This window comes from Hemicordylus capensis, chromosome 3 (assembly GCF_027244095.1).
Source record: "Hemicordylus capensis ecotype Gifberg chromosome 3, rHemCap1.1.pri, whole genome shotgun sequence".
Classification (NCBI taxonomy): Eukaryota; Metazoa; Chordata; class Lepidosauria; order Squamata; family Cordylidae; genus Hemicordylus; species Hemicordylus capensis.
In genome coordinates, this window is record NC_069659.1 from 355933619 (window position 1) to 355959300 (window position 25682).

The 25682-nt window shown below is 46.9% G+C and overlaps 1 protein-coding gene across 4 annotated transcripts in view; it reads left to right on the top strand.

Annotated features, from left to right (window-relative positions):
* LPP (LIM domain containing preferred translocation partner in lipoma) overlaps window positions 1-25682 on the top strand; it is a 375151-nt gene that overhangs the window by 157940 nt on the left and 191529 nt on the right. For all 4 annotated transcript variants that reach the window (XM_053313056.1, XM_053313055.1, XM_053313057.1 and 1 more), the window contains one exon: window positions 10594-10795. In XM_053313056.1, the coding sequence (XP_053169031.1) occupies window positions 10603-10795 (193 nt within the window). In that variant the 5' untranslated portion in view covers window positions 10594-10602. The remainder of the gene's footprint in view (window positions 1-10593; window positions 10796-25682) is intronic.

A 25682-nucleotide genomic window follows, 5' to 3' on the forward strand; every position in this document is an offset into this window, starting at 1 on the left:
ATGGAGGGGCCCTTGCCTTCATGCATCTGGTTGGCCACTATGGGAATAAGCAGGATGCTGGAATGGATGGCTCTGTGGTCTAATCCAGCAGGCCCCTTCATCTGTTCTTGAGTGCTGCCATGCAAAAGTTGAAGACTGGAAAACTGTTTCTGCCACCAGCTCAGTCCGTTGTTGTTGTTGTTGTGTTTTTAGGATGCAAAAGGGTTGGAGTAGACCAGGGGTTCTCAGCAGGGGTTACTAGTACCCCTAGGAGTACTTTTGAAGGGCCCCCAGTACTCAGAGCGCTCCTGCGCCGTGCGTTCCCCATCTGAGTATTGCCAGCTTGAAGCCGATGCATCCCCAGCGATGTGTCCCCTGCAGAAGGGGAGGGAGGAGGGTGAAGACCCTGCTCCTCTGCCCCTGATTGGCTGGCTGCATGCTGAAGCTCTGCGTACCCCTCCCCTCTGCAGCCGGCCCTTATCGTGGAAGGCAAAGAGATCTGGTGCAGAATTAGGGATCGACATAAGCCAGAGTCTGGCTGCTCCCAAGGCAGACGTGGTCTGACACAGAAGGATGGATAGGCTAGCCAGCCTGGGAAGAACCAACTCCCCCTCCCCTCAGCCTGCCTGCTTCAGGAAATTGGGAGTGAGTTCTCCCATTGTCACCTTAAGTGGCGCCACGGGGAAATTCTTGACTAACAAGCAGAAGGTTGCCAGTTCGAATCTCTGCTGGTATGTTTCCCAGACTATGGGAAACTCCTATATCGGGCAGCAGCGGTGATATAGGAAGGTGCGGAAAGGCATCATCTCATACTGCACGGGAGGAGGCAATGGTCAACCCCTCCTGTATTCTACCAAAGACAACCACAGGGCTCTGTGGGCACCAGGAGTTGAAATCGACTTGACAACACACATTACCTTCTACCTTTTCTCCCATTGGAGTCAGCAGCAGCTCATTTGGCGCTGACCCAGAGCCCCTTTGTAGCAGGACACACACTTGAGTTCACCGTATGCTCGACTCTGGCCCGTTCCTGCCAACATCTATGGAACTAGCATGGAAAAACAAACAATTGGTTATAGCGGTTGCCACTACAAAGGCCGTAGCAGATGGCAAAAACACAATGAACCCACCCCCCACCTCCGCTCTCACCATGTGGCGATGCAAATACTTTTCTGGCCAGGCGTGGCTGCTCGCTCCCTTTTTCTCCATATTTGGAGAGGTGATTTTGCTGTTTGGTTCATTTTCTCCCCAAACAATTTGTGGTGGTTTAGAAGCAAGAGAGAGCGCCTGCTGAGAGGCCATGAATGGATTGTTTGCTTGTGGTAAGCTGGGAGGATTTCAACTCTTAGCTTCTCAATCTGCCCTGCACTGCTGCCTCCAGTGTAAGCCTCAGCTTTGAGATCTGGTCTTCATGTTGCAGCCTTCTGGGCTCTTTTGGGCTGGCAATCATTTCCAGCCATGAAAAACACCCTCAAATGTAGAGGCATAAGAAAGCAGTGATGACGCAAGTCTCTAATACTGGGAGAGGCTAAGAAGCCGTGGGGATTTTCTTACCAGGTGAGAGCACCAGGGCGCTTTCCAGATTAGACCCTGCAACGGGGTCACGGCGGATCTCGGAAGTGTGCTTCCAGACTTCCTGTGTTGGGACACCGCAGTCCCTACGTGGACAGCAGGGTGCCGTTCACATCGCCAATGCCTTGTTTCGAATTTAATCCCTGCGACATAGTGCTATGACATCGTATATTCAGCTTAAGGAAGTTGCTGGTTCTTCAGGTTGTTAGTTTCCGCAAGATTGCTCCCCTTGTTTTTAGGTTTCGAAGGCAACTTGCCTGAACGGAGGCATATTGCTGCTGTTGAGCAGCTAGCCTGGAAAGCACCCAGGTCCAGTTTTGAGCATTGAGTTCAGTAAGGACCTTTAGCTGGAGAGCTACCAAGATGATCAAAGAGGCTGCAAAGGGTGAACACGGATATTGCTTTTCTAGAGCAGGGACACCCCTATGCAAGTGTCCACACCGTGTCCATTGCAAACGATTCATTACTCGCCAGGATCAAGCTCAGTGCGACCGCATACGCATGTGCATGCCTTTGAACCTGGACACAGTGCTGATTGGCTGCCTTCTGTGATGTCACCAAGAAAGCTTTTGCGCATACAAAATTAACACTTCTTGTTTATGATTCATAAGGTGGATAAACACATGTATGTGCATTTGGCAGTTTTAAAAAAGAGGAAGGGGGAAAGGGTGGCTGAGCCAGCATTTGCTTTTTGGAGATGCGTGTCTGTCATTTCAGTTGTGAAGCCAGGAGGAAGCTGAGCTGAGGAGTGAGCTCTTGTGATCACAGCATCTGTCTGTCTGCACCCAAAGGGAAATCTAGTGGTTTAAGGCTGAAGGAGCTGGGCATATACTGAGTCCAGCTCTGGCCTCCCCCATGCATGCTTACCACTTGTACTGCAAGAGCATTTCTAGGATCGAAATATTTACGGGAGGCCCTTTTTATTTGTAGGGGTTCCCTTCTTGTGAATAATGAAACCTCACCCCTATGGAAATCCAGGGGTTCGGTTTCTACACACACACACACACACACACACACACACACACACAAATGGCTGGTGGGGAGCAGAAAAAAGAAAAATAAAGTACTGTACCTTGCTCTCCAAGTCTGCAGCTCTCCGGCAATGCCCCACCCCCCATTTCTCCGATTTTCCATGAAAAATTGTGGTGAATTTTTTTTTTTAAATGGCTCTGCCTTGCTTCCAGACTGGAAATGCCACTGAAAATGACACCAGAAATGACTCTGGAAGTCATTTCTGGTGGCCCTGAAACTGTGGATAGATAAAAACTGCCTTGCACCCATGGATAAGGAAACTGGGTCTCTAGGACTCCCTGTGGATATGCAAAACCACAGTTGCTGAAACTGTGGATAACAGAGGCCACCTGCACTGTATTTACAAAGTCAGTTTGGGACAGTCTTATAAGACACTTACTATGGCTGCAAGTATGTTTTACCAGCTTAGTGAAAAACGTGAACAGACCCAACACAAGAAAAACAACCTAGCAGCATGAAGGCGGCAGTTTCATAAACCAGCATAGTTGTTGGCTGTAAGAACTTTGGCTTCAGTGGGTTGAAGCAAGCCCTCCCCAGACGTCGGCTCAGCCTCGGTGGGGTGCGGCGTGTTTGTAAATGGCACAACTGTTCAGGAGCTGAAGATACTAGCACACGTGACCTAGAGGTAGATGCAGGCTCTGTGCTGTTGGTGAGAAGAGGACCAGCAGAGGAGTTGTCAGCTCTGCTGTACCATTGCCAAATGGTTTGTGAATGGGAGCAGTACGTGTTGGGATCAGCATGTTATGTGTGTTGTGGGATCATCGTGGTATGTGGGCGGCGTTCAAATTAGGGGGCAGAGTTTTGGGTCTCCTAGCTCTTGTGCCAGCCCCTTTAGTTACTGGCCAACACAATGCAACACTAACATCAGCTGGCAGAGTTGTACAAGCAGGGAGTCTCACAACTACTTAAGAGCATAAGAACAGCCCTGCTGGATCAGGCCCAAGAAGGCCCATCCAGTCCAGCACCCTGTTTCACACAGTGACCCACCAGATGCCTCTGAGAAGCCCACAGGCAAGAGGTGAAGGCATGCGCGCTCTCTCTCTCTCTCTCTCTCTCTCTCTCTCTCTCTCTCTCTCTCACACACACACACACACACACACACACACACACACACACACACACACACACACAGAGACACACACTCTTACTTGTTCCTTTGCATCCGGAATTTAGAGGCATCTTGCCTCTGAGGCTGGAGGTGGCCTATAGCCTATTAGCCACCAGACTAATAGCCATGATTAGACCTCTTCCATGAATTTGTCCAAATTGTACTTAAAACTGTGCCTCCACAGTGCTACTTCCATAGGAAATCGTGGAAGTAGTGCTGTGCATCTGTGGTGAAAAGTTGTAACAGGTTTTATAACTGCCCATTTGCACAACACCATCTGGACTTCCTGTCATCTGCATAGCACTGATGGGCGATGCTGGTGTTGCATTGCACACCCGGTTGGCCACTGGTTTTAGAAGCTTACAGAGGGAGATTTGGCTAGACTGTGTGTGTGTGTGTGTGTGTGTGTGTGTGTGTGTGTGTGTGTGTGTGTGTGCAGAGCTGGTGGTTTCCACTAAGGGCTTCTTACCTTTTCTTCTATAATTGAAGCACTGCATGTGTGAGTGGCGAATTTAGTGTGTCTCCACACTAGTGTGCCAGAATGACCAGCCAGAGGCCTCTTAAAAATTCACGAGGGTGCGATGGACAGCTCTGGTGTAGTTCTGGTATTTGGAGGTATTCAGCCTCTAAACAGAGTTGCCCTTTTTAGCTATTCTAGTTTCCAGCCCATGATATACTCATGACCTTTGAATTTGTCTAGCCTAGGAGTTCTCAAACTTAAGATTCCCAGATATTGTTGAACGACAATTCCCATCATAGGAACATAGAAAGCTGCCTTCTACTGAGTCAGAGCCTTGGTCCATCTAGTTCAGTATTGTCTACACAAACTGGCAGTGGTTTCCCCAAGCTGGCTTCTTGCAACCAGGCTGGAGTCTCTCTTAGGCAGGAGTTCCCCTCAGCTCTGTCTTAGAGATGCCAGGGAGAGAACATGGAACCTTCTCTTCCCAGAGCGGCCCCATCCCCTAAGGGGAATATCTTACAGTGCTTACACATGTAATTTCCCATTCAAATGCAACCAGGGCAGACCCTGCTTAGCAAAGGGGGCAATTTGTGCTTGCTAGCACCAGACCAGCTTTGCGCCATCATGCCCAGCCACAATGGCCGATCCATTATCTGTTGGACCTAGGGCACTTCCATTGAGGCTGGGGGTCTTGCTTGAGTCATGCTTCTCCTCTGAGAAGGTCTCCTCCAGGTTAGGGTCTGGGTGGGTCCTGGCTGATAGAACTGTGTGTCTCAATAGGAGGGGGAACAAGCTCACTTCTCTTCAGAGCTGCCTTCTCTGGCGAAATATCGAGGGATCTTGAGGTTTCCAGTTATGGACCTGCCAGATGAAGCAGCAACAGTCCCAGGCCGCCTTCTTCCCCAAATGGGGTTTCATATCCAAATCTCAGTTTGAGACTGTTTCTGCATTAAGAAAACAAAGTCCAGCATACTGCAACAGGCCACTTCCCTAATCATCAGGATCCTCAAGACCACAATGAGTTTTCCCATCAAAGGAAAGTGCTCCCCACCCAGGGTTTTGCTTTCCAATCTGGTCTTCTGGCTTCCTAAAATGTGAGTTTCATTTCTGTGTCCTCTAGCAACTTGAGAAACGGAGTCCCCTCCCTGGCTCAGCTGTGGAGCTGATGCAGAGAGAGAGAGAGAGAGAGAAGGCCAGTCTAGGAATCCCTGCTGCCGCCCTGTGCTGGCTGCTGCTTCACAGGGGGCAGGAAGCTTCAAGCCACTTGCTCTCCGGTGGTGCTCAATGGGAATCAGAAGTTTACAAACCCTTTATTTGCAGAACCACATCTCTTCTAGCATGGTTGGATGAGGGTCACTAGGTGTTTGGTCCATGCTGAGGCAGCCCGATTTATTCCTTGCTTATGCACGCTCACCCCCGCCCCCAGCCAAGGAAAGTGCCTTCCACTGATAGGCCAGTTGCTACTCCTTGGATCTACCCCACCCTGCACTCGCCGCCCAAGAAGTCTTGAAGTGATCTTTCCTGCCTACAGACCACCTGTACATCCTTAGATGTACAGGGCCAAATCTGCTACTACAGCCCTGCTGGATCAGGCTCAAGGCCCATCTAGTCCAGCATCCTGTTTCACACAGTGGCCCACCAGGTACCTTTGAGAAGCCCGCAGACAAGAGATGAAGGCATGCCCTCTCTCTTGCTGTTGCTCCCCTGCAACTCATATTTAGAGGCATCTTGCCTACTATGAAAATTTACATACAATTCTCTTTACACAGAATTCACTGAGGATAGCTCTATCAGTGGCTACTAGTCTGGTAGCTATAGGCCACCTCCATCCTTAGAGGCATAATGCCTCCTAATACCAGTTGCAAGGGAGAAGGCGTGCCCTCACCTCTTGCTTGTGAGCTTCCCAGGGGCATCTGGTGGGCTGATGTGTGAACTGTGAATCAGGATGCTGGACTAGATGGGCTTTGGGCCTGATCCAGCAGGGCTGTTCTTTTGTTTTCAGCCAAAAGGTTCTCAAAGCAGTTAACAGAGAAACATAATCAATCAGCCAGTCAATCAATCAGATGGTCCCCTATTCCCAAAGGGCTCACAATCTAAAAATTAGCAACCCCTGCTAACATGGCAAAGAGGCACCTTTTAACATGGTGATTCTCTTTATTTAGCAGGGGGAGAGTAACTGGCCCTATCCAGCCCCCGCACAGCACCCTTCCAGTAGCTGTTGCTGGTGTCTATCTTGTGTTTCTTTTAGATTGTTAGCCCTTTGGGGACAGGGAGCCATCTTATTCATTTATTATTTTTCTGTGTAAACCGCCCTGAGCCATTTTTGGAAGGGCGGTATAGAAAGCGAATTAATAACAGCAGCAGCAATGAATACACCACTGAGAGACCTTAAAGGCCAAGTTGAAGACCTGGAGGAGAGAATCCTGGAGGGAATCATCTTGGAGAGTATCTATCTGGTCACTAAAAGTCAACGCTGACTTGATGGCACTAAATCAAAAATCTGGTGCAGGGCGGGTTCACACACACACATATATGACACATGACCTCTCAACAGTTGATTACTCTGCATTTGGTGACTGACAGCTAAATGTGTGAACATTTCTGCTGCTTTTGGAGAATTGCATTTCCATCTGGCAGTTCTGTCTGCGCTGTTTGATCTATTGCGACTGCTATGAGTATTGATATCCTGCTTTTCAGCAAATGTTCTCTAAGACGTTTACACAGAAAAAAACAGGTAATAACTAAATAAGATGGTCCCCATCCCCAAAGATCTAGTCATTGTAAAAAGCAACATAAAGTAAACACCAGTGACCGCCACTGGAAGGATGCTGTGCTGGGGTTGGAGAGGGGCAATTGCTCCCTCCCTGCTAAATGTAAGGGAAGCACCATTTTAAGACAGCTGTGACAGCTCATCCACATCTGGTGCTGATCATGCACTTATGAACCAGTCCTCACCCAATGGATCAGGCGTTTGAATGATCTACAACTTCATATCAGAGAATTGCTTCACCGTGGCTTCCTCAGTCTTGCTCGTAGCTCGCAGGAGAGCTGGGCTCCCACAAGGGTAATGGGCAACATCTCCTGTCTTGCAAAGCTGATCTTGGTTGCACCCATTGCTGAGGAATGGGGATCTGTTACGAGACATAATGGTTGAATAAGCACTTTTGTTGTATTTCCAGCGAAACTAGCCAGAACAAAGGAGTCCTCAAAAAACCTCTCGTTGGGGAGGTGGGCCATTCTTTGCTTGCACGTTGTTCCTTTTTCATGTGGTCTCCTAAAGGAAGCCTTCACAAAGAGTTTGTTAGATGAACTTCACTTCCTTGAAGATGAAGAAAAGAACAGCCATCTGTTTGAGCAAGTGACAACATAACGAGATGGATCTGGAATTGAATAAGCTCACATCTGCTTAGCAGAGCCCTCAAAAGACAGCCGGCGGGTCTGGTGGGAGGCTCATGCTGAGAAATCCAAAGAACTCTTGTGGGAGATGGGCTGCCAAGGATTCTCCTATGCTGGGCCAGCTCTGGAGGGCCGCTTCCGCTTTCTGTGCTCAGTTTCAGTCTTCCTAGAGAGGTTTTCTTCTTGCAGGTCACAGAGGAGCAATCGAGATGGCCAAATGTAAGAACCTATCTTGAACCACCTGCTCATATCAGCAGTGGAGCTTTTTGGCCGAGAAAGGAGTTTCTGTGACACACCCCAGGGAGCCCTGAAAGTTAAATGTCTCCTTGCACACAGCCCCGGCAGCTGGCCAAAGGAGGAACTGCAGGAGGCTGTGAGATCCTGGTCCATCTAGCTCTGAAGTGTCTACTCAGGGACTCGTGGCAAAGGTCTTTCTCATCCCTGGGGGTTTACTCTTACATTTTTGGAGGCCAACAGATGCTCTGTTACTGAGCTATGTTCCCAGCAGAAGCTGGAAAAACATTTGAGCTGGCAGCTTCTGACCATATTGCTCCCACTTCTTCCACTGGGATAAGAGAAGGCGAGGCCAACTGCTCTGTGCCACTCAGTCATTCACTGGCTTCCCCCCAAGAATCAGAAGCACCTATTTAATGCAGGGGTTCTCAAACTTGGGTCCCCAGCTACGATTCCCACCATCCCCAACCACAATGGCCAAAGGGCCTCTGCCCGCTCCCTGCTGGCCATCCCTGGGCGACCTCATCAAATCCCATGGCCTTTGGTGCCATTTACATGCTAGTGATACCCAGCATCACCTCTCTGCCTCAGATCTTGCTCCCCCAGATTGAAAACCAGGGCAGACCCTGCTTAGCCAAGGGGACAAACAATTCATGCTTGCTACCACAAGATCAGCCCTCCTCCCGCTCCTTCCATCTCCTCCTCTCCTCACGCTCTCTCTCCATCCATTGACAGGTCTCCAACTGAGCGCAAAGCCTTGGCTTCATTTTCGACTCCTTGCTCCCCTTTCTTCGGCATATTCAGGCCTTTGCCAAACCATGCTTCTCTGTTCATGACTGTGGAAGACTCCAACCCTCCTTCTCTGCCTCTGCAACCAAAGCTCTCGTTGGTGGCCTCTTGCCTTGATCATTGCAGTCTCCCCCCAACCATCCTTGGCTCACCTTGTTTCTTTCTTTCCCTCCCATCCAGCACTCTGCCTCCAGAATCATATGCCTTCCTCACAGCCTTCATTACATCATGCCCCTCCTTAAAAAAAACCCTCCAAGAGCTTGCCGCCTAGCTCCATGGCCCAGCCCTTCCCTACTCCTCACATTGCTGCCTGTGTCCCATCCTCCTCCTCCTCCTCCTCTACTACCACCTTCAACGTCCAAAGGTCTCTTCCTTCAAAGGACTCCACCCTTCCTTTACTGTTGCCTCTTAAGCCTGGAACTGTCTTTTGGATCACCTGCATGGCACCTCCCCACTTGCTGCCTTCAGGTCCCTCCTTGAAATCCACCTTTTCCATGACTCCTTGGGCACCGTGCCTCAGTTCCCATTCCATGCTGTAACTAAACTCAAGTACAGGGTGCTTTCCGGATTAATCCCTGCAATGGGGTCACATTGTATCGCGGAAGTGTGCTTCCACACTTCCTGTGTTATGACACCACAGTCCCTACGTGGACAGCAGGGTGCCATTCACATTGCCAATGCCTTGTTTCGAATTTAATTGCTGCGATAGAGAGCTGGGATGTCGTATATCCTGCATAAGGAAGTTTCTGTTTTTTCGGGTTGTTAGTTTCCGCGAGACGGCTCCCCCTGCTGTTTACGTTTCAAATGCAACTTGCCTGAATGGAGGCATTTTGCTGCTGTTGAGCAGTTATTCTGGAAAGCGCCCAGGTACATGAAACAAACACAGATGCTTCCCCTGCCCTGACTCCTCTCCCCTTCCACTGACACCTCCCTTACTGTATTTACCTGAATTCAAGACTAGGTTTTCCCCCAAGTTCTTTCATGTTAGAAATCAGGGGCCCTCTCAGTCTCAGAGTTCTCTTCTTTTTGGGTAAATAAGTGTATAACCTGTATTTATCCTCTATTTTTAAAAGGGGCTCGTCTTAAATTCAGAGTCGTCTAGAATTCAGCTGAGTTTGGTATGCTGATTTCTTGATTGCAAGTCCTCTGGGGCAGGGATTTGCCCTCTCTCTATTTGTAAAGCATGATAGACATGGATGACACTGTATAAACAAAAACAAAAACAATTGACTGGGGCATATTATTATTCTAATAAATTACCTATTTGTCTTTATAGGTTTCCAGCTTGCTTCCAGGCTCAGTTGAAAGTGCAGGGCTGTTTGTTTGTTTATTTAACATATTTATATACCACCCAAAACTCATGTCTCTGCGAGCTTTGCCGAAGAACAACACAAATTAAAACAAAATTAAAATATTAAAGCAATTTAAAATGTAAAACAATATTAAAATATTTTAAGCCGTAAATGGCTAAGCTACTTTAAAGACTTTGTTCATGTATTATTCCAGTTTTGCACCACTTGTTTCCAGTATAGATTGTGGGCCCTCTGGGGCAGGGACCTATCGTCCTATTGAATCCTAGTTATCTCTCCTGATGAAATGCCAGTTAACTGAAGTAGTTTAAGCAGGATTGCCCTGAAATTCTGCACTCTCACAATCAGCTCTGCGTGGCTTGCTGATTCTGATCAACTTTTTAACCAGGATCTGTCCCATCATGAGAAGTCGCAGTCAATAAAAATTCAGCTCTGGAGGTACCTCAGATGCTGTTTCTACTGGTATTTTGCAGTCTTGTCCCTCCAGGGATTGGGAGGGCATGTTCTGAAATTTCACCACCAAAAATAAATCTGTTCCTTCCAGAATTAATCCTATTTGACCATTGCTCAAAGCTGAGGTCTCTCCTTGCCCCCTTTTTGTGTGTGTGTGTGTGTGTGTGTGTGTGCGTGTGTGTGTGTGTGTGTGTGTGTGTGTTGACTTACCAGGCATCAGAGCAACCTGTTCTCATGATTTTGCAATTCTCTTTCTTTAGGTCTGAGCAATGTCTCACCCGTCATGGCTGCCACCAAAGAACTCCAGCGAGCCTGTTGGCCATGTGACCGCAAGGATGGAAACCACGCATGCTTTTGGGACCCCAAGCATCTCCATTTCCACTCAACAGACACCAAAGAAGTTTGCTCCGGTTGTGGCCCCCAAACCAAAGTACAATCCTTACAGGCAGCCAGAGGGTGAAGGTAAGAAATAGCCTTTTGTTGTTTATGGTTGTTGGAATGATGATTGAGATAAGCTATAGGCGTACTATTCCAAGAAAACAATCCCAGCCCTTCACCAAAGTAACCCAAACTCTGAGTCCAGAACAGATTATGCCAGGGATTCTCAAGCTTGACTCCCCAGTTTCTGCTGAACTACAACTCCCATGATCCCCAGCCCCAATGCCCAAAGGCCATTGGGGCTGGGAATGATGGGAGTTGTTGTACAGCAGCATCTGGGGACTCAAGCTTGAGAACTCCTGGATTATACAAATGTGCAGATATCTTCAGGTTCTGGAGTTTCACAGAAATGCCCATGCATTTTTGAATTTTCTTCATAATCAGAAGAATTAGAAACTTGAAGGAGGCAATGGGATGATAAGGGGGTGGGTGGGAGACAGATCAGTTCTGTCCTTGTACAATGGACCCACTATTGTGGCTGGGGATGATGGAAGTTGTAGTCTCCAGCAACATATGGGGACCCAAGCTTGAGACCCCCTGGATTATACAAATGTACAGATATCTACGCATTTCCAGAATTCATTTGTGTGTCTGTTTATGTGGGAAGGGCAAAATTCCTGCTTGGACCTCTGTCCTCAAGTTCTGTGATTTCATGACACAACGCCCATGCATTCTTGAATTTTCTGCACAATCAGAAGAACTAGAAATTTGAACGAGGCTATGGAACGGCAAGTGGGGAAAGGCTGAGGTCAGTTCTGTACTAGCATGGTGCATGGCCATATTCGTAGAGGCTCTACAAGTTGGTGGAAGAGACTGGATGGAAAGGGGAGGGGGTGGTTGCATTGGGTGTGCATGTGGTAGATTCTGTGCCTCTCTTCTAACCTGTGGCAGGTGCTATTTCTGTGAGATGTGCTGGATTTCTTCCCTTCCTTTCATCAACATATAATTAAGCTTAAGAATAGAATGCTAATAATATTTAAGTCAGGTCTGTTAGTAACACTGATAGAAGCCATCTGGTTCCTAAAAAAACCAAAAAACCTCATATCTAAAGAAATGAAGGATTCCTACCCCCACCATACAAATGTCAGCTTCTGTGGGATTTTTGGTTTTTGCATACTGCTGCAAAAGTTCTGTACACGTTCTGTTAATTTCTCATGTCCCTTCCTTCTGGAGATCTTTCTGGCTTGACCACACAGACAGAGTTCACCTCTGTACCGGTGGGGAGACGGCTAACTTTTGCCTCATCCTGCAGGACTGGCATGCTTTAATGATGCAGGGTTTCTCAAGCTTGGGTTGCCAGATGATGTTGGACTACAGCTCCCGTCATCCATTTTGTGGCTGGGGATGATGAGAGCTGTAGTCCAGTGACATCTGGGGGCCCAAGCTTGAGAACACCTGCATTACTGGGATTTTTTGAGCTGCTCTTTAAAAGCTGCTTCCCATTGGACAAAATCCCCCCATGATATTTTGGTTAGCAAACTTCTCAGATGTAAGCTGGGTGATGATACCATCAGGTGGATTCACAACTGACTGGAAAACTATGCTTAGATTGTTCTCATCAGTGGCTCCTGTTCAAACTGGAGGGAGGAGGGCTTGGGTGGGATTGTCTGGCTGCTGCTCAACAGTTTTATCAGTGACCTAGATGAAGGGGTGGAGTGGAACTTAACCAAATCTACAGAAAACATCAAATTGGGATGGCTAGCTAACACCTCAGGATAAAGTTTACAGTGATCCTGAAGGAACAGGAACCCCAGAAGGTTCCGAGGTTCCTTGTACTGACTCGGTACAAGGAAGCTGTCTTGTAGTGAGTCAGACCCTTGGTCCATCTAGCTTAGTATTGTCTACCATGACTGGCAGCAGCCCAGGGTTTCAGGCAGGAGTCTTTCTCAGCCCTACCTGGAGATACTGCCAGGGACTGAACCTGGGGCTGTCGGCATGCAGTGAACTAGTGTCAGGACATCCTAAAACGAATGACAGGGAATGCCCACTGAAATGGACTGGTTCCTTCCAAATGGCCGTGGGATGCATTGGATTTCCAAATGGCCAACGGCATTCCTGCTGCTGCCACCCTGCAGATCCTTATAGTGCCCCCTCCTTTTGTTGCCTGTGAATGGGGTGGCAGAATTGGGCAGGGACATTTGGATTTAGCCCTATCTGCCCAGTTTTGTTTACAGTCACCCAAAGTGGCTTACAAAGACAGAGCTACAAAATGATTTTTAAAAAGCAGATTAAAAATGACAAAATGAAGACTAAACAAGTTGTTCTGATAAGAATTAATTTGCCTACTTTCCTTTCACTATAATCTTATCTGATAATTACCATCTTTACAAGTTAACCCTCTTGTGCCTTAAACATTCACACACCCACCATCTTGAATTGGGGGGCAATGGCATAATCACAAACTACGCCGTTGAGATATCTCTATGGGTCACTCACTACAACTGCACCAAACTGGGTCCAAATCGGTTAGGCAGTGCATAAGTTAGCCTACTTACACCTCAAATATTTACGTGTGCCATTTTAAATTGGGGTGGATGACATCATCACAAACTATACCATGGAAGCATCCCTATCAGTGTCCTCTCTCATTTGTTTCACCTGTGTGCGGAATGAGTTTTGTTCTGGGCGGGAGTTTCAAGGCAGTGTGTGCACACATGCATTCAGAGTGAGGCCTTCCTGATTCAACCTGAGCAGGATCTGAAATTAACTGAGCGGACCTCAAGAAACTTGTGAGCACAGGCATGTACGCTCGCGTTAGGGGGAACACTGATCCCTCTGTGTCCCTACAGCTGTTGCAAATTTGTTCAAAATTGTTTAGGCGGTTCACAAGTTAGTCCACTTGTGCTGGCCAAAGACCCAGCAGCGGAGTGCAGCCCACATTTGGCCCTCCCCTGTTCAAGATGGTGGGAGCTAATCTGAGACGCAACGTCCGAGAAGTCTTTTGAGAGGTGATCTGCCAATCCTGTGTATTAAATATGGACCTGATTGCAATGGACAAAGCTGCTCTTGGCCCATTTTGTGGCTATGTTGAGAACTCTAGGAGAGAAAAGCAAACGAGAAGAGCCTCGAATCTGGGTTAGATTGCAGAGCCCACGGTAACAAGTAGGGATCTGCAAAACGTTTCAACGTTGAAACCTTTCAACCTGAAATGGGCCATTTCGAGTGTTTCGAGCTTGAAACAAAACACCCTTTAAATAAGGGCCTGTTTTGAGCTTGGGACAAAACAACCCCATTTTGATTCAGAATGTTTTTGACGTTTCAAGCACCATTTTGGAGGTCTGTTTTTCCTTTGCTGATAGGTTGTCTGGTACTGGGTTGTGATCCTATTGGGGTTTGGGGGAAAGTTTAAAAACTGGTTAAAAATTGCCTGCTTGCCCATTTCTTTTGTGGTTTGGATGGTAGGTAACACCCATTACGCCCTGCCACACAACCCACTTTGGTGTCCCTAGGAACACCAAGGTGTTTTGAGTTTCCCCATTGTCCCCTATAGCTGAAACGCTCGACATGTTTCATGTTTTGTTCTTTTGAAACAACCAGGTCGACTGCTGTTTCGACAAAATGTTTTGGCCATCTGCATTTTGTTCCGAGCTAGAAACAAAACACAAAATCCATTTTATGCACATCCCTAGCAAGAAGGCAGCTCAACATCTGGAAATGTCTAAACTTTACATGAGACCCTGCATGGATTATTTGCTCCCTTATAATCTTGAATGCATGGTATACCTTTTTGGGAGAAATCACTTCCCCAATAATGGGACAGATTGTATGTATGTATGTACGTTTGTATGTATGTATTTAAGCATGTTTGTACACTGCTCCAAACCCATCTCTCTGGGTGGCTTACAATAAAACAACAAGATTAAAAATAAAGTTAAAATATCAAAGCATTAAAACAATGATAGATTCTAGAAGTCTAATTAAAAGCCTGGATGAATAAACGTGTCTTAAGAGCCCTTTTATAAGCTGTTAAGCTTTTAAAAACATAATACATTAAAATATGAAGTAATACAGAATACATAAAAGCTGTATTTACCTATATAGAAACACACAGAGAGTCCTGCATGCGTAGATGCATCCAGCGTGCAGACCTGAGACATTTTCACACTTGGTTCAAAAAGTCAAAATGATACTTGGCAGCTCTGGACTGGAGTGTCTGTCCGCTTTTCTTTTTAAAAGAAATATGGAGAGAGGCCGGGGCAAGGAAATGAGCCCGTGTGATTAATATATAGTTTTGAGTGTATTCTACGTCCCCCGTCCCCCCCCCCCCGCCTCAAATGGCAACCCCATTGGCGGCCTCTGCTTCCTGAAGTCACTCTTGTTGCTAGAATTTATGATTTATTTAGTACCATGAGTGTCGATGGTGCTTTACAATGTGTAAGAGAGCAGGACACTGTTCTGAGAAGCTTCGAGTCTAACATTTTACACAGGGAAGACAACTTAGGAAGGGGGGGGATGGGTGTGAGTAGAAGAAGTCCCCCCCCCTGTTATTTCATGCCTTTGTGATAAGGCTGGTCCTCAACAAGCGGCTCACCACATATTTATTGATTGATTGATTGTTGCATTTATATACCGCCTTTCGTTAAAAGACAACCCCAAGGCGGTTTACAAAAGTTAAAACATACAATAAAAAGACGATAAAAGTGTTAAGCTAAAAAATATAACAAACCAAATTTAAAATCTATAAAATACAAGCATAAAAATGATACAACAGGTAAAAACACATAGAAGCAGCAGTAAAAACGATTATGTAAAAGCCTGGATAAAAAGCCAAGTTTTAACAAGCTTTCTAAGCTTATGTATTCCAAACTTATGTATATCCAGGCTTATGTATTCTGGAATGTTTTTTTGTTTTTTGTTTTGTGGGGGAGGAATCTGAATCCCAGCGACATTCGAACAATTTATTTACTTGTTTTGCATAATTTTGCTTCTGCTAGCCTGGGGAGGCAAAACACGCCCAGAGCCCTGACAGCCACTGGAGGCTCCATTTGGTCCTCATTTAAGTCATGAGACCTCACCAGACCCTGCACACATGTCTTATGGAGCAACGGGAGGGAGGGAGGGAGCTCACGCTGAGATTTACAAGTTGCCAAATTCCAGTCTTAACAGGAATGCCTGGGTTTCTGCAGCCCAGTTGTAGGCGCTTGGTACACACGTAAGCCTCTCTAGCTTGGAAGCAAGGGCAAAGAGCAACGGTCATCTCCATGGCCCCTTCATCATGATCCTAAGAACAGAAGAGCAGCCCTGCTGGATCAGGCCCAAGGAGGCCCATCTAGTCCAGCATCCTGTTTCACACAGTGGCCCACCAGATGCTGCTGGAAGTCTACAGGCAGGAGTTGATCCTGCATCCAGAATGCTAAGACATTAACGCTTTTTCTTCTCAAAAGACTAAACAATCACTCACAACAGATTCTTTGGGTGGGGGGGAATCCACAGGTCTCAGGATTGTATCACCATCTCTTTTCTTTTCTTTTCTTTTTTTGGAGGGGAGAGATGGGTGTGTTTCTGATTGCTTTTGTGTTCTCTTACAAATTTGAATCAGATATTTCAAATAGGAAACCATATATATATATATATATATATATATATATATATATATATATATATATATATATATATATATAATAAAAATATAAATTTTTTTCAAGCTGGTCACGAAATCTGGCTCACTTGGATAGCCAGCCCCAGTGTATGCCTGCCACTGTCTTTTCTCTTCCTCTGAGAAGCGGTTGCGGAGTCAGGATGGTGCTTAAGTGTAGTGGGAGTTCAGCTGGGACCCAGAGCAACTGCAAGGGCAAGCCCCCTTCTCCGTCTCAACTCATCCCTTTTGTGCTGAGCCTCAAAGAGGCCTGGGAAGCAGTGAGCTGCCCCCTTATTCCCAGTGAAGGCAGTGAAGTCCGCCCCCCCACCCCCACCCCCCGCTCCAGGTTTGGGAGAAGAGAAGGAAATATGTCAGAATTAAATGCACACACACACACGCTTGCCAGTGGTGAACTCATCTGTGGATACTCTGTGTGCCCTGTGCACTTCTGCAGGCCGGACCATCTCCTGAATGCCTCACCCTGAACGCCAGTCTCGGCCCTCATGGTCTCCTTCCCCTGCAGACCTTCCCTTCCCTGAACCCAGACATCTTACTGACCCTGCCTGCACTGGCTGGGGCAGGGGATTCTCTGGCTTGTTTCCAAATGTTTGATACCTAGTCTTAGGAAATGAACATGGAACTCCAGACCTTTGCTGCTCTGTTTCGTGGTCTTTCTAATGCCAGGGAAACGTGCTTGGCCAGTGGTTGTGTTTGCACAATTGCAGAATCAAGCCCACACTGTTGACTATTGCATGAAGTGTCCTCTCTGGCAGCTTTGCTAGCAGCTGGCTTGAATGTACTACCAGTAGTAGGCAGGCGAAAGGGTGGAAGTTCCTCACTGGGATGTTGTAGGCACGGAACTCCAAGATGCCCTTGATTTCTGACTAGTGACACCTGTTCTCCGGCTGGTGAAACAGAAAGTGAATCGGGTTGGTGAGAGAATGGCTTCAGCCTTGGTTGACCATACACAAAAACACAGCTCTGTCTTGTCTACACTGATGGGCAGCGGCTTCTCCAAAGTTCCAGTAAGGGGTCTTTCCCAGCCTGGCCTGGAGATGCTGCCAGGGATTGATTGATTGATTGATTGCCGTGCTCAGCATCCCTGGCAATAAATGATGCTCTGTGCACCACGCCCAGCTAATGCACACTGTCTCCCACTCCCGTCCCTAAGCCACACCTTCTTTTCCTTAGTGAAGGGGGGGGATGGGGAGGCTGCATTCAGTCAGTTGGGCTTCATAGGCATCTCGTTGAGCACTTGGAGAACTACTTGAGGTTTTTGAGATCAGAGACGTCGCGAGCAACAGGGGTGTGTGAAAGACTGAGCAGGTGCACCTGGTGGCTGGAACACGTCTCGAGATGGCACGTTGAGTGTGTTGCTTTGATGCGTGTGGCTGGCTCACCCACATCCCGTGCGCCCTTCAGCCTTTCCATTGCTGTGCTGAAAGGGGAGCTGGGTGCCAAGACGGGTGCCAAACCGAGCTGCTTGCCTTCAGGTTGCCACATACTTTGTTGGAAGGTGGATTTCATCAGACATCATTGCTTTCTGGTAGAATGGAAAGTGATAAATTTCCCCAGGTATTTTAGCACATTACTGCTGGTCAGTTCTTGTTGAACTAATACCCATCCTAGCTGTTACCTTTGGGGAGAGGCAGGGATTGTGTGGAAACTGTTTCCCCACTCATTTGACTAAAGGTCTTAAAACATAAGAATGCCTCTGCTGGATTTGACCCATACGAGGCCATCCTGTTTTCCAAAGCGGCCCGCTTGGTGCATCTGGGAAGCTCACAAGCTTAGGAAGTTGCCTTCTACTGAGTCAGACTTTTAACATAAGAAGAGCCCTGCTGGATCAGGCCAAAGGAGGCCCACCTCATCCAGCGTCCTGATTCCTGCAGTGGCCCACCAGATGCCTCTGGGGAGCCCACAGGCAGGAGATGAGGGCATGCCCCCCACCCTCCTGCTGTTACTCCTCTGCAACTGGTACTCAGAGGCATCCTGCCTCTGAGGCTGGAGCTGGCCTATAGCCCTCAGACTATTGGGCCTTCCCTCCATGAAGCCTCTCTTAAAGCCATCCAAGCTGTGGCCAGCACCACATCCTGTGGCAGATAATTCCATAGCTTCTTTAGGCAGACCGATGTTCTGTCTAGCTCATATTGCCTCCATTGATTGGTGGCGGTCTCTAACATTTCACACAGATGTTTCTCAGCCCTCCCTGAAGGTGCCAGGGATTGAACCCTGGAAAGCAGGCACTCCTGCTGAGCTAATCAGGGCAATGCAGGCAGGAGCCTCCTCCTAGGGGCATTCCCCAGCAACTAGTGCCCAGAAGTAGCCTGCCTTGGACGTGCAAGGGGCATTTAGCAACCTTGGCTAGCTGTTGATAAACCCCCATCCTGTATGAATGGGGAGCTAATCCTCTGGTGGTTTCTTACAGTCCAGAAAGCTGGGTGGTTTGTGTGTGGGTTTTGTTTTTTTTTGCATTTAGAAGTCAGAAGTTTAATCCCTTTTTAAAACCATCTAAGCTGGTGGCCATCAGCACATTAAGATGCTATATTTAATGTTTCCACATCACCATTGCAAACCCTTGCCTAGTGATTCATCTGCACAGTGTCCTGTTTGTGAACCACAGGAGATTAATTTGGGCAGCAGAAGCAAAGGAGAGAAAAAATGAAGTATTTTGAAAAAGGGGTGGGAAGGGAAATTAAAAACCCCAACATACTTGATAATGGAATGAAATCATGTTTTTTAGAACAGTAATTGCCAGAACATCGCTCATCAGCTATATTAAACCTGTTTTGAAAAAATATAAAGGTTACTTTATCTATATTTACCCATGGTGTTTGTGCTTAATGAAGGTATACCATTCTAGCAAAAATAATAATAATGTCAGAAATCAGCAGCTCAATCTAAGGCTTTTTACCACCACACAGAAACTGCTAGTTCAGTTTTGTTTTTCTCTTAATTTTCAAAGAGAAATTGAATTGACGATCTGCCTCAGCACAAACATGCTCATATTGCACCAGATCTTTAAAGCCAAAAGTATAAAATAACGTTCTGAATGATGAAACCTCATGAAATGTCACTGGGGTTGTGTGAATGCCATGATTCTTCAGGAGCAAAGATATGCATGTGATATTGGACACAGCATTCAGCCTCTAGATACTGTATTTGCCCAAATCCAAGACTAGATTTTCCCCAAGTTATTTGCTGTTAGAAATTGTGGGGGGAGGGCATCTTAAATCTAGAGTCCTCTTCCTTTCAGGTTAATGCAGGTATAACCTGTATTTTTTATGGGGGCCATCGTAAATTTGGAGTCGTCTTGTATTTGGGTAAATATGGTAATTTCATTTACATTTACAGTACTTTAATTTACAAAGACATCTAGTATTGAGCTTGCATACAGGTGGGCAGTACCTGATAGAGAGCTGACAGATGAGGTTTCTGGGGGCAGAGTGTGCGGCTCTGGTGCCGTGAATAGCTCTTTCCGTTCCCCTCGCCTGCCCCTCCCCTGACTAGCAAAACCGCACCGAATCATGCAAAACAGTACAGATTTCAGAATGAATTTCTGCCCAGGTGGAGACAAGGATTGGCAATCAGAGATCCTTATGGCAGGTCAAAATTAGAGCCAAGCTAGAGATGATTGCGGGGTGGGGGGGTGGGGGGATATCTGGGCAGCCCCGCTTCTCCATGTGTCTGCTTTGCTCACATCTGAAGCAGGGAGTTCCCTACCGCCCAAAAAGGTGGGCTGGGGGAGGAGAGCTGGACCCCACCTGCCAGACTCTGCTTGGTCATCCCAGACCACCCCAAGACCGGGTTGGGGAGGAAAAGTGGCCCCAGAGGAAGGCGAAGGAAGAAGGGGTTCAGACTCCACCACCACACTAGGAATGGTGTAGAGGTGTGCATAAACAAATACAGTTGCCCCCTGATTGCCCCCCCCATCACATCTAGTTTGGCCCTTTTAGTAATCAAGTGGCTCTTGTGCTGCTGTCCTGGATTTAGTTATTTGCAGCATTTAATACCCAAAGAGGCTGCACAGGTGTCCAGGTAATATACACAGGTGAAACGCAGCAGCAGCAGCAGCAAAAAGGGTGAGAGAGCTCCCTCGCAGCAGCAAGGTGCTATGGCTCAGTGACCCGCCAGCAAGCACAGGGCAAGCCACCCCCAGGAGGGTGCGCCAGAGCTGTGGTGCCCAACTCTGGAGGGACCCTGCCTGGTGTGCCTGCCCGCCTCACTTCCTGAGACGAGGGAGCAAGGGGCAGGGCTTCCGGTGCTGACCTGGTGGCAGCTCGGGAGCTGAGAGGGACAGGAGGACAGGTCCATCAATGGCTACTAGTCTGAGGGCTATAGGCCACCTCCAGCCTCAGAGGCAGAGGACAGCTGGTCTTGTGGTAGCAAGCATGGCTTGTCCTAAGCAGGGTCTGCCCTGGTTGCATATGAGTGTGAGCACTGTCAGATATTCCCCTCAGCAGGGGATGGAGCCACCGCTCTGGGAAGAGCAGAAGGTCCCAAGTTCCCTCCCTGGCGGCAGCATCTCCAAGATGGGGCTGAGAGAGATTCCTGCCTGCAACCTTGGAGAAGCCGCTGCCAGTCTGTGAAGACAATACTGAGCTAGATAGACCAAGGGTCTGACTCAGTATGTGTCAGCTTCCTATGCTGGACTAGATACGTCTTGGGCCTGATGCAGCGGCAATGTTCTTATGTTTTTATAAGTGAGAGGTCTGCAGTGGCTGTCAAGATGCCTGGGAAAGGTGAGCAGTTGTCTAAAGTTGGCCAGAGAGAAGGAGAGGGGAAGTCCTTGTGGGATGTTCCTGCAAGACTGCAGAGTGCCCAAGGAAGCAGAAAGGGCCAAGGGAGAAGGCTATGGGAAAATCTGGCATGCGTTTTCCAAGAGAGAAGACCCTCTTGGGAGGTGCAGTTGGCAGACGAGGAAGAGGAAATGGGTGCTCCGTCCTCACCCTCTCTCCTTCCGGTGTGAAGTTAGGTTCTGTCCTATCTTACAAAGGCATTTTTGACAGCTGCATTCTCTGATCATGCTCTTGTGGAAGCAGGCATGAATTGCCCCCTTTGCTAAGCAGGGTTTGCCCTGGTTTGTATTTGAATGGGATATTACATGTGCGAGCACTGAAAGATATTCCCCCAAGGGGCTGGGGCCATTCTGGGAAGAGCACTTGCATGCAGAAGGTTCCAAGTTCCCTCCCTGGCTCCTGCCTGCAACCTTGGAAAAGCCACTGCCAGTCTGTGTAGGCAATACTGAGCTGATGGACCAATAGTCCGACTCAATAGAAGGCAGCTTCCTATGTTCCTATGAGTTGGAAGAAAACCAACAATGCTAGTGTCATTACTGATACTGTGCTAAGGCCAGTGTGGTATGTTTGTGTCAACAGGGAGCAATGTGCCATATTATTACTGTTGTTGTTGTTTACACAGTCAGGCAGGTGTTATTGACTGGTTTGTTTTATCCAGACATCTAGTCCTTCCCAAGGACCTGGGATGGCTGAATTTTATTATCAATATTGTTGCTGTTATTATTATAGATATCGTCACAGAATATGTAGGCTGTTCCCAATAAAGTTGTTTTTTGTAGTTGGCTGATGGTGATTTCTGTGGCCCCGATGGTGTTGAGGTGCTCTTCAAGGTCTTTTGGGACTGCACCCAGGGCGACAATTACCACTGGGATTATTTGGGTCTTTTTCTGCCACAGCCTTTCAATTTCAATTTGTAGATCTTTGTATCTGGTGATTTTTTCTATTTCTTTTTCTTCTATTCTGCTATCCCCTGCTATTGCTATGTTGATTATTTTGACTTGTTTTTCTTTCTTCTCCACTACAGTTATATCTGGTGTATTGTGTGGCAGATGTTTGTCTGTTTGTAGTCGGAAGTCCCATAATATTTTTACATCTTCATTTTCTACCACTTTTTCAATTTGATGGTCCCACCCATTTTTGGCTACAGGTAGCTTATATTTTTTGCAGATGTTCCAGTGTATCATCCCTGCTACCTTGTCATGCCTTTTTTTTCTAGTCAATCTGTGCGATCTTCTTACAACAGCTGATCAGGTGGTCCACTGTTTCATCTGCTTCTTTACAAAGGCGGCACTTGCTGTTTGTGGTGGATTTTTCAACTTTGGCTCTTATTGCATTTGTTCTTAGTGCCTGTTCTTGTGCAGCCAGTATTAAACCCTCTGTTTCTTTCTTCAAGTTGCCATTCTTCAGCCATTGCCAGGTCTTGGTGATGTCTGCTTTTCCACTTATATTGTGCAAATATTGACCATGCAGTGGCTTCTTTTTCCATTTTTCTGCTCGGTTCTTGACTTGTTCTTTCTTGTAAGCCTGCTTTGTTTCATTGGTGTTGAATAGTTTTGTGTTCTTGACCATTTGAAGTGCATCTTCTTCACTGTCCTTAATATATTCTTCAAGTCCTCTTTTCTCCTCCTCTACTGTTTGATGGACTTGCAGCATTCCTCTTCCATCTGACCTGCGAGGAAGGTATAGCCTCTACATCACTGCGGGGGTGCAGAGCATGATTGATGGTCATGATTTTACTGGTCTTACAATCTAGGGTCTTTAGTTCTGCCTGGGTCCAGTCTATTATTCCTGCAGTGTACCTGATAATAGGTATAGCCCAGGTGTTTATGGCTTGTATGGTGTTCCTGCCATTGAGTTTGGACTTGAGGATTTCTCTAACTCTCCTGATGTATTCACTTCCAATTTTTCTTTTAACTTCAGTGTGTGCGATGTTATCAGCCTGGAGAATGCCCAAGTATTTGTAATGTTCTTTCTCTTCCAGGTTCTTGATGTTGCTTCCATTGGGCAGTTCTATTCCTTCTGTGTTGTTGTTGTTGTTATGCTGTTTACACACAGTCTACCAGATGTTATTGACTGGATTTGGTACTCTAATGATCAGGCACTTTCCAGAGGTCTAGGATAACTAAAGAAAAATTAAAGATACCATTGTAGTATTCATGCTGTCCCCGGTTGTGTGGCCTTTTGTTGCTGATGTGTTGTAATTCTATCAGTGCCCAAGGTGTCAAGATGGTGTTCAGGTTCTTTTGGTACTGCATCAAGGGCACCTATTGGCAGCACTCTTGTTTTCTTTTTCCAAAGCCACTCAATTTCAATCTGAAGGTCCTTGTACTGTATTTAGTTATTTTCTCCCAATTGCTTTTCGTCGACTTATCTATACCCTGGGATGGCAATATCAATTATCAGAACTGGATTCCTCTCGATGACTGTCAGATCTGGTGTATTGTGCGCTAAATGTCTATCAATTTGTATTCAAAGGATTTTGCCTCCTCATTTTCTGTGACCTTTTCAATCGGATGATTCCACCAGTTCCTGCTTGCTGGCAATTTGTAGTTCTTGCAAAGGTTCCAGTGGATCATCACAGCAACTTTATTGTGTCTTTCCTTATAATCAGTCTGTGCGATTTTCTAACAGCATACAAGGTGCACAACCGTCTCATCCTTTTCCTTGCAAAACCGACACTTACTGTCTTTCTGGGTCTTATCAATTTTTGCTTTTATAACATTTGTTCATAGTGATTGTTCCTGGGTTGCAAAAATGAGACCTTCCGCTTCTTTCTTCAGTTTCCTTTCATTCATTCATTCATTCATTCATTCAATCAATTTTTATACTACCCCTTTCCAAAAAGGCTCAGGGCGGTTAACATTAAAATCAATTAACAATTAAAAAAAATATTATAAAACAGAGTAGAACAACAATAGTTAACAATTAAAACATCATAAAACAACCATTAAACAATCAGAAGATTTTAAAGCCCTGGAAACCAGGTTATAAAATTAAAACCCATTAAAACAATATTAATTAAAAACCTGGGTGATCAGATGCGTCTTTAAAGACCTTTTAAAAACTGTCAGAGATGGGGAGGCTCTTATTTCACTAGGGAGCGCATTCCAAAGCCTTGGGGCAGCAACGGAGAAGGCCCGTCCCTGAGTAGCCACCAGACGAGCCGGTGGCAAATGCAGACGGACCTCTCCTGATGATCTCAACGGGCGGTGGGGTTCATGACGAAGAAGATGTTCTCTTAACTACCCAGGGCCCAAGCCGTTTAGGGCTTTGTAGGTTATAACCAGCACCTTGTATTTTGCCTGGAAACCTATTGGCAGCCAGTATAACTCCTTCAGTACGGGAGTAATATGGTATCTCCGAGATGACCCAGAGACTAACCTGGCTGCTGCATTCTGAACCAACGGTGGTTTCCGGACTACATACAAGGGCAGCCCCACATAGAGCACATTACAGTAATCCAGTCTGGAGGTTACCAGCATATGTACCACTGTTTTGAGGTTGTTCATCTCAAGAAACGGACACAACTAACGTATCAGCCGAAGCTGATAGAATGCACTTCTGGCCACTGCCTTAACCTGGGACACCAGGGAGAGGCTTGGATCCAGAAGCACCCCTAGACTGCGTACCTGTTCCTTCTGGGGAAGTGTGACCCAATCCAGAACAGGCAGATCAAAATTGTCTCTCAAGTTTCAGCCTCACACAATGAGTACCTCCATCTTATCTGGATTCAGCCTCAGTTTGTTATCCCTCATCCAGCCCATTACTGCCTCTAGGCAGGCATTTGGGGAGCTTGTGCCCACTCCTGATGCTGCTGACATGGAGAAAGAGATTTGGGTGTCATCAGCATACTGATAGCACCCTGCATCAAATCTCCTGATGATCTCCCCCAGAGGTTTCATGTAGATGTTAAACAACACTGGAGACAGTTTGTAGCCCTGAGGGATGCCATACAAAAGCTCAGATTTTGAAGAAGAGCTGTCTCCAAGGGACACCATCTGGAACCTGCCCCAGAGGTATGAGCGGAACCACTGCAAAGCAGTGCCTCCAACTCCCAACCCCCTCAGACGCTCCAGAAGGATACTATGGTCGATAGTATCGAAAGCCGCCGAGAGGTCCAAAAGGACCAACAGAGTCACACTTCCTCTGTCCATTCCCAATTGGAGATCATCCATCAGGCCAACCAAGGCATTCTCCACCCCATAGCCTGCCTGAAAGCCAGTCTGAAATTGATCTAGATAATCAGTTTCCTCCAAGACTGTCTGGAGCTGTGAGGCCACCACCCTCTCAATTACCTTGCCCAGCCACGGAAGGTTGGAGACTGGCCTGTAGTTGTTCAGGTCCGAGGGATCCAGGGTAGGCTTCTTCAGATGTGGTCTAATAATTGCCTCCTTAAGACTAGGAGGCATCCTACCTTCCCTCAGAGATGCATTTATAATCTCTACCAGGCCTTCTACAACAATCCCTCTGCCAGATAGTATAAGCCATGCCAGGCAAGGGTCAAGAGAACAGGTGGTAGGTTGCACCGTTCCAA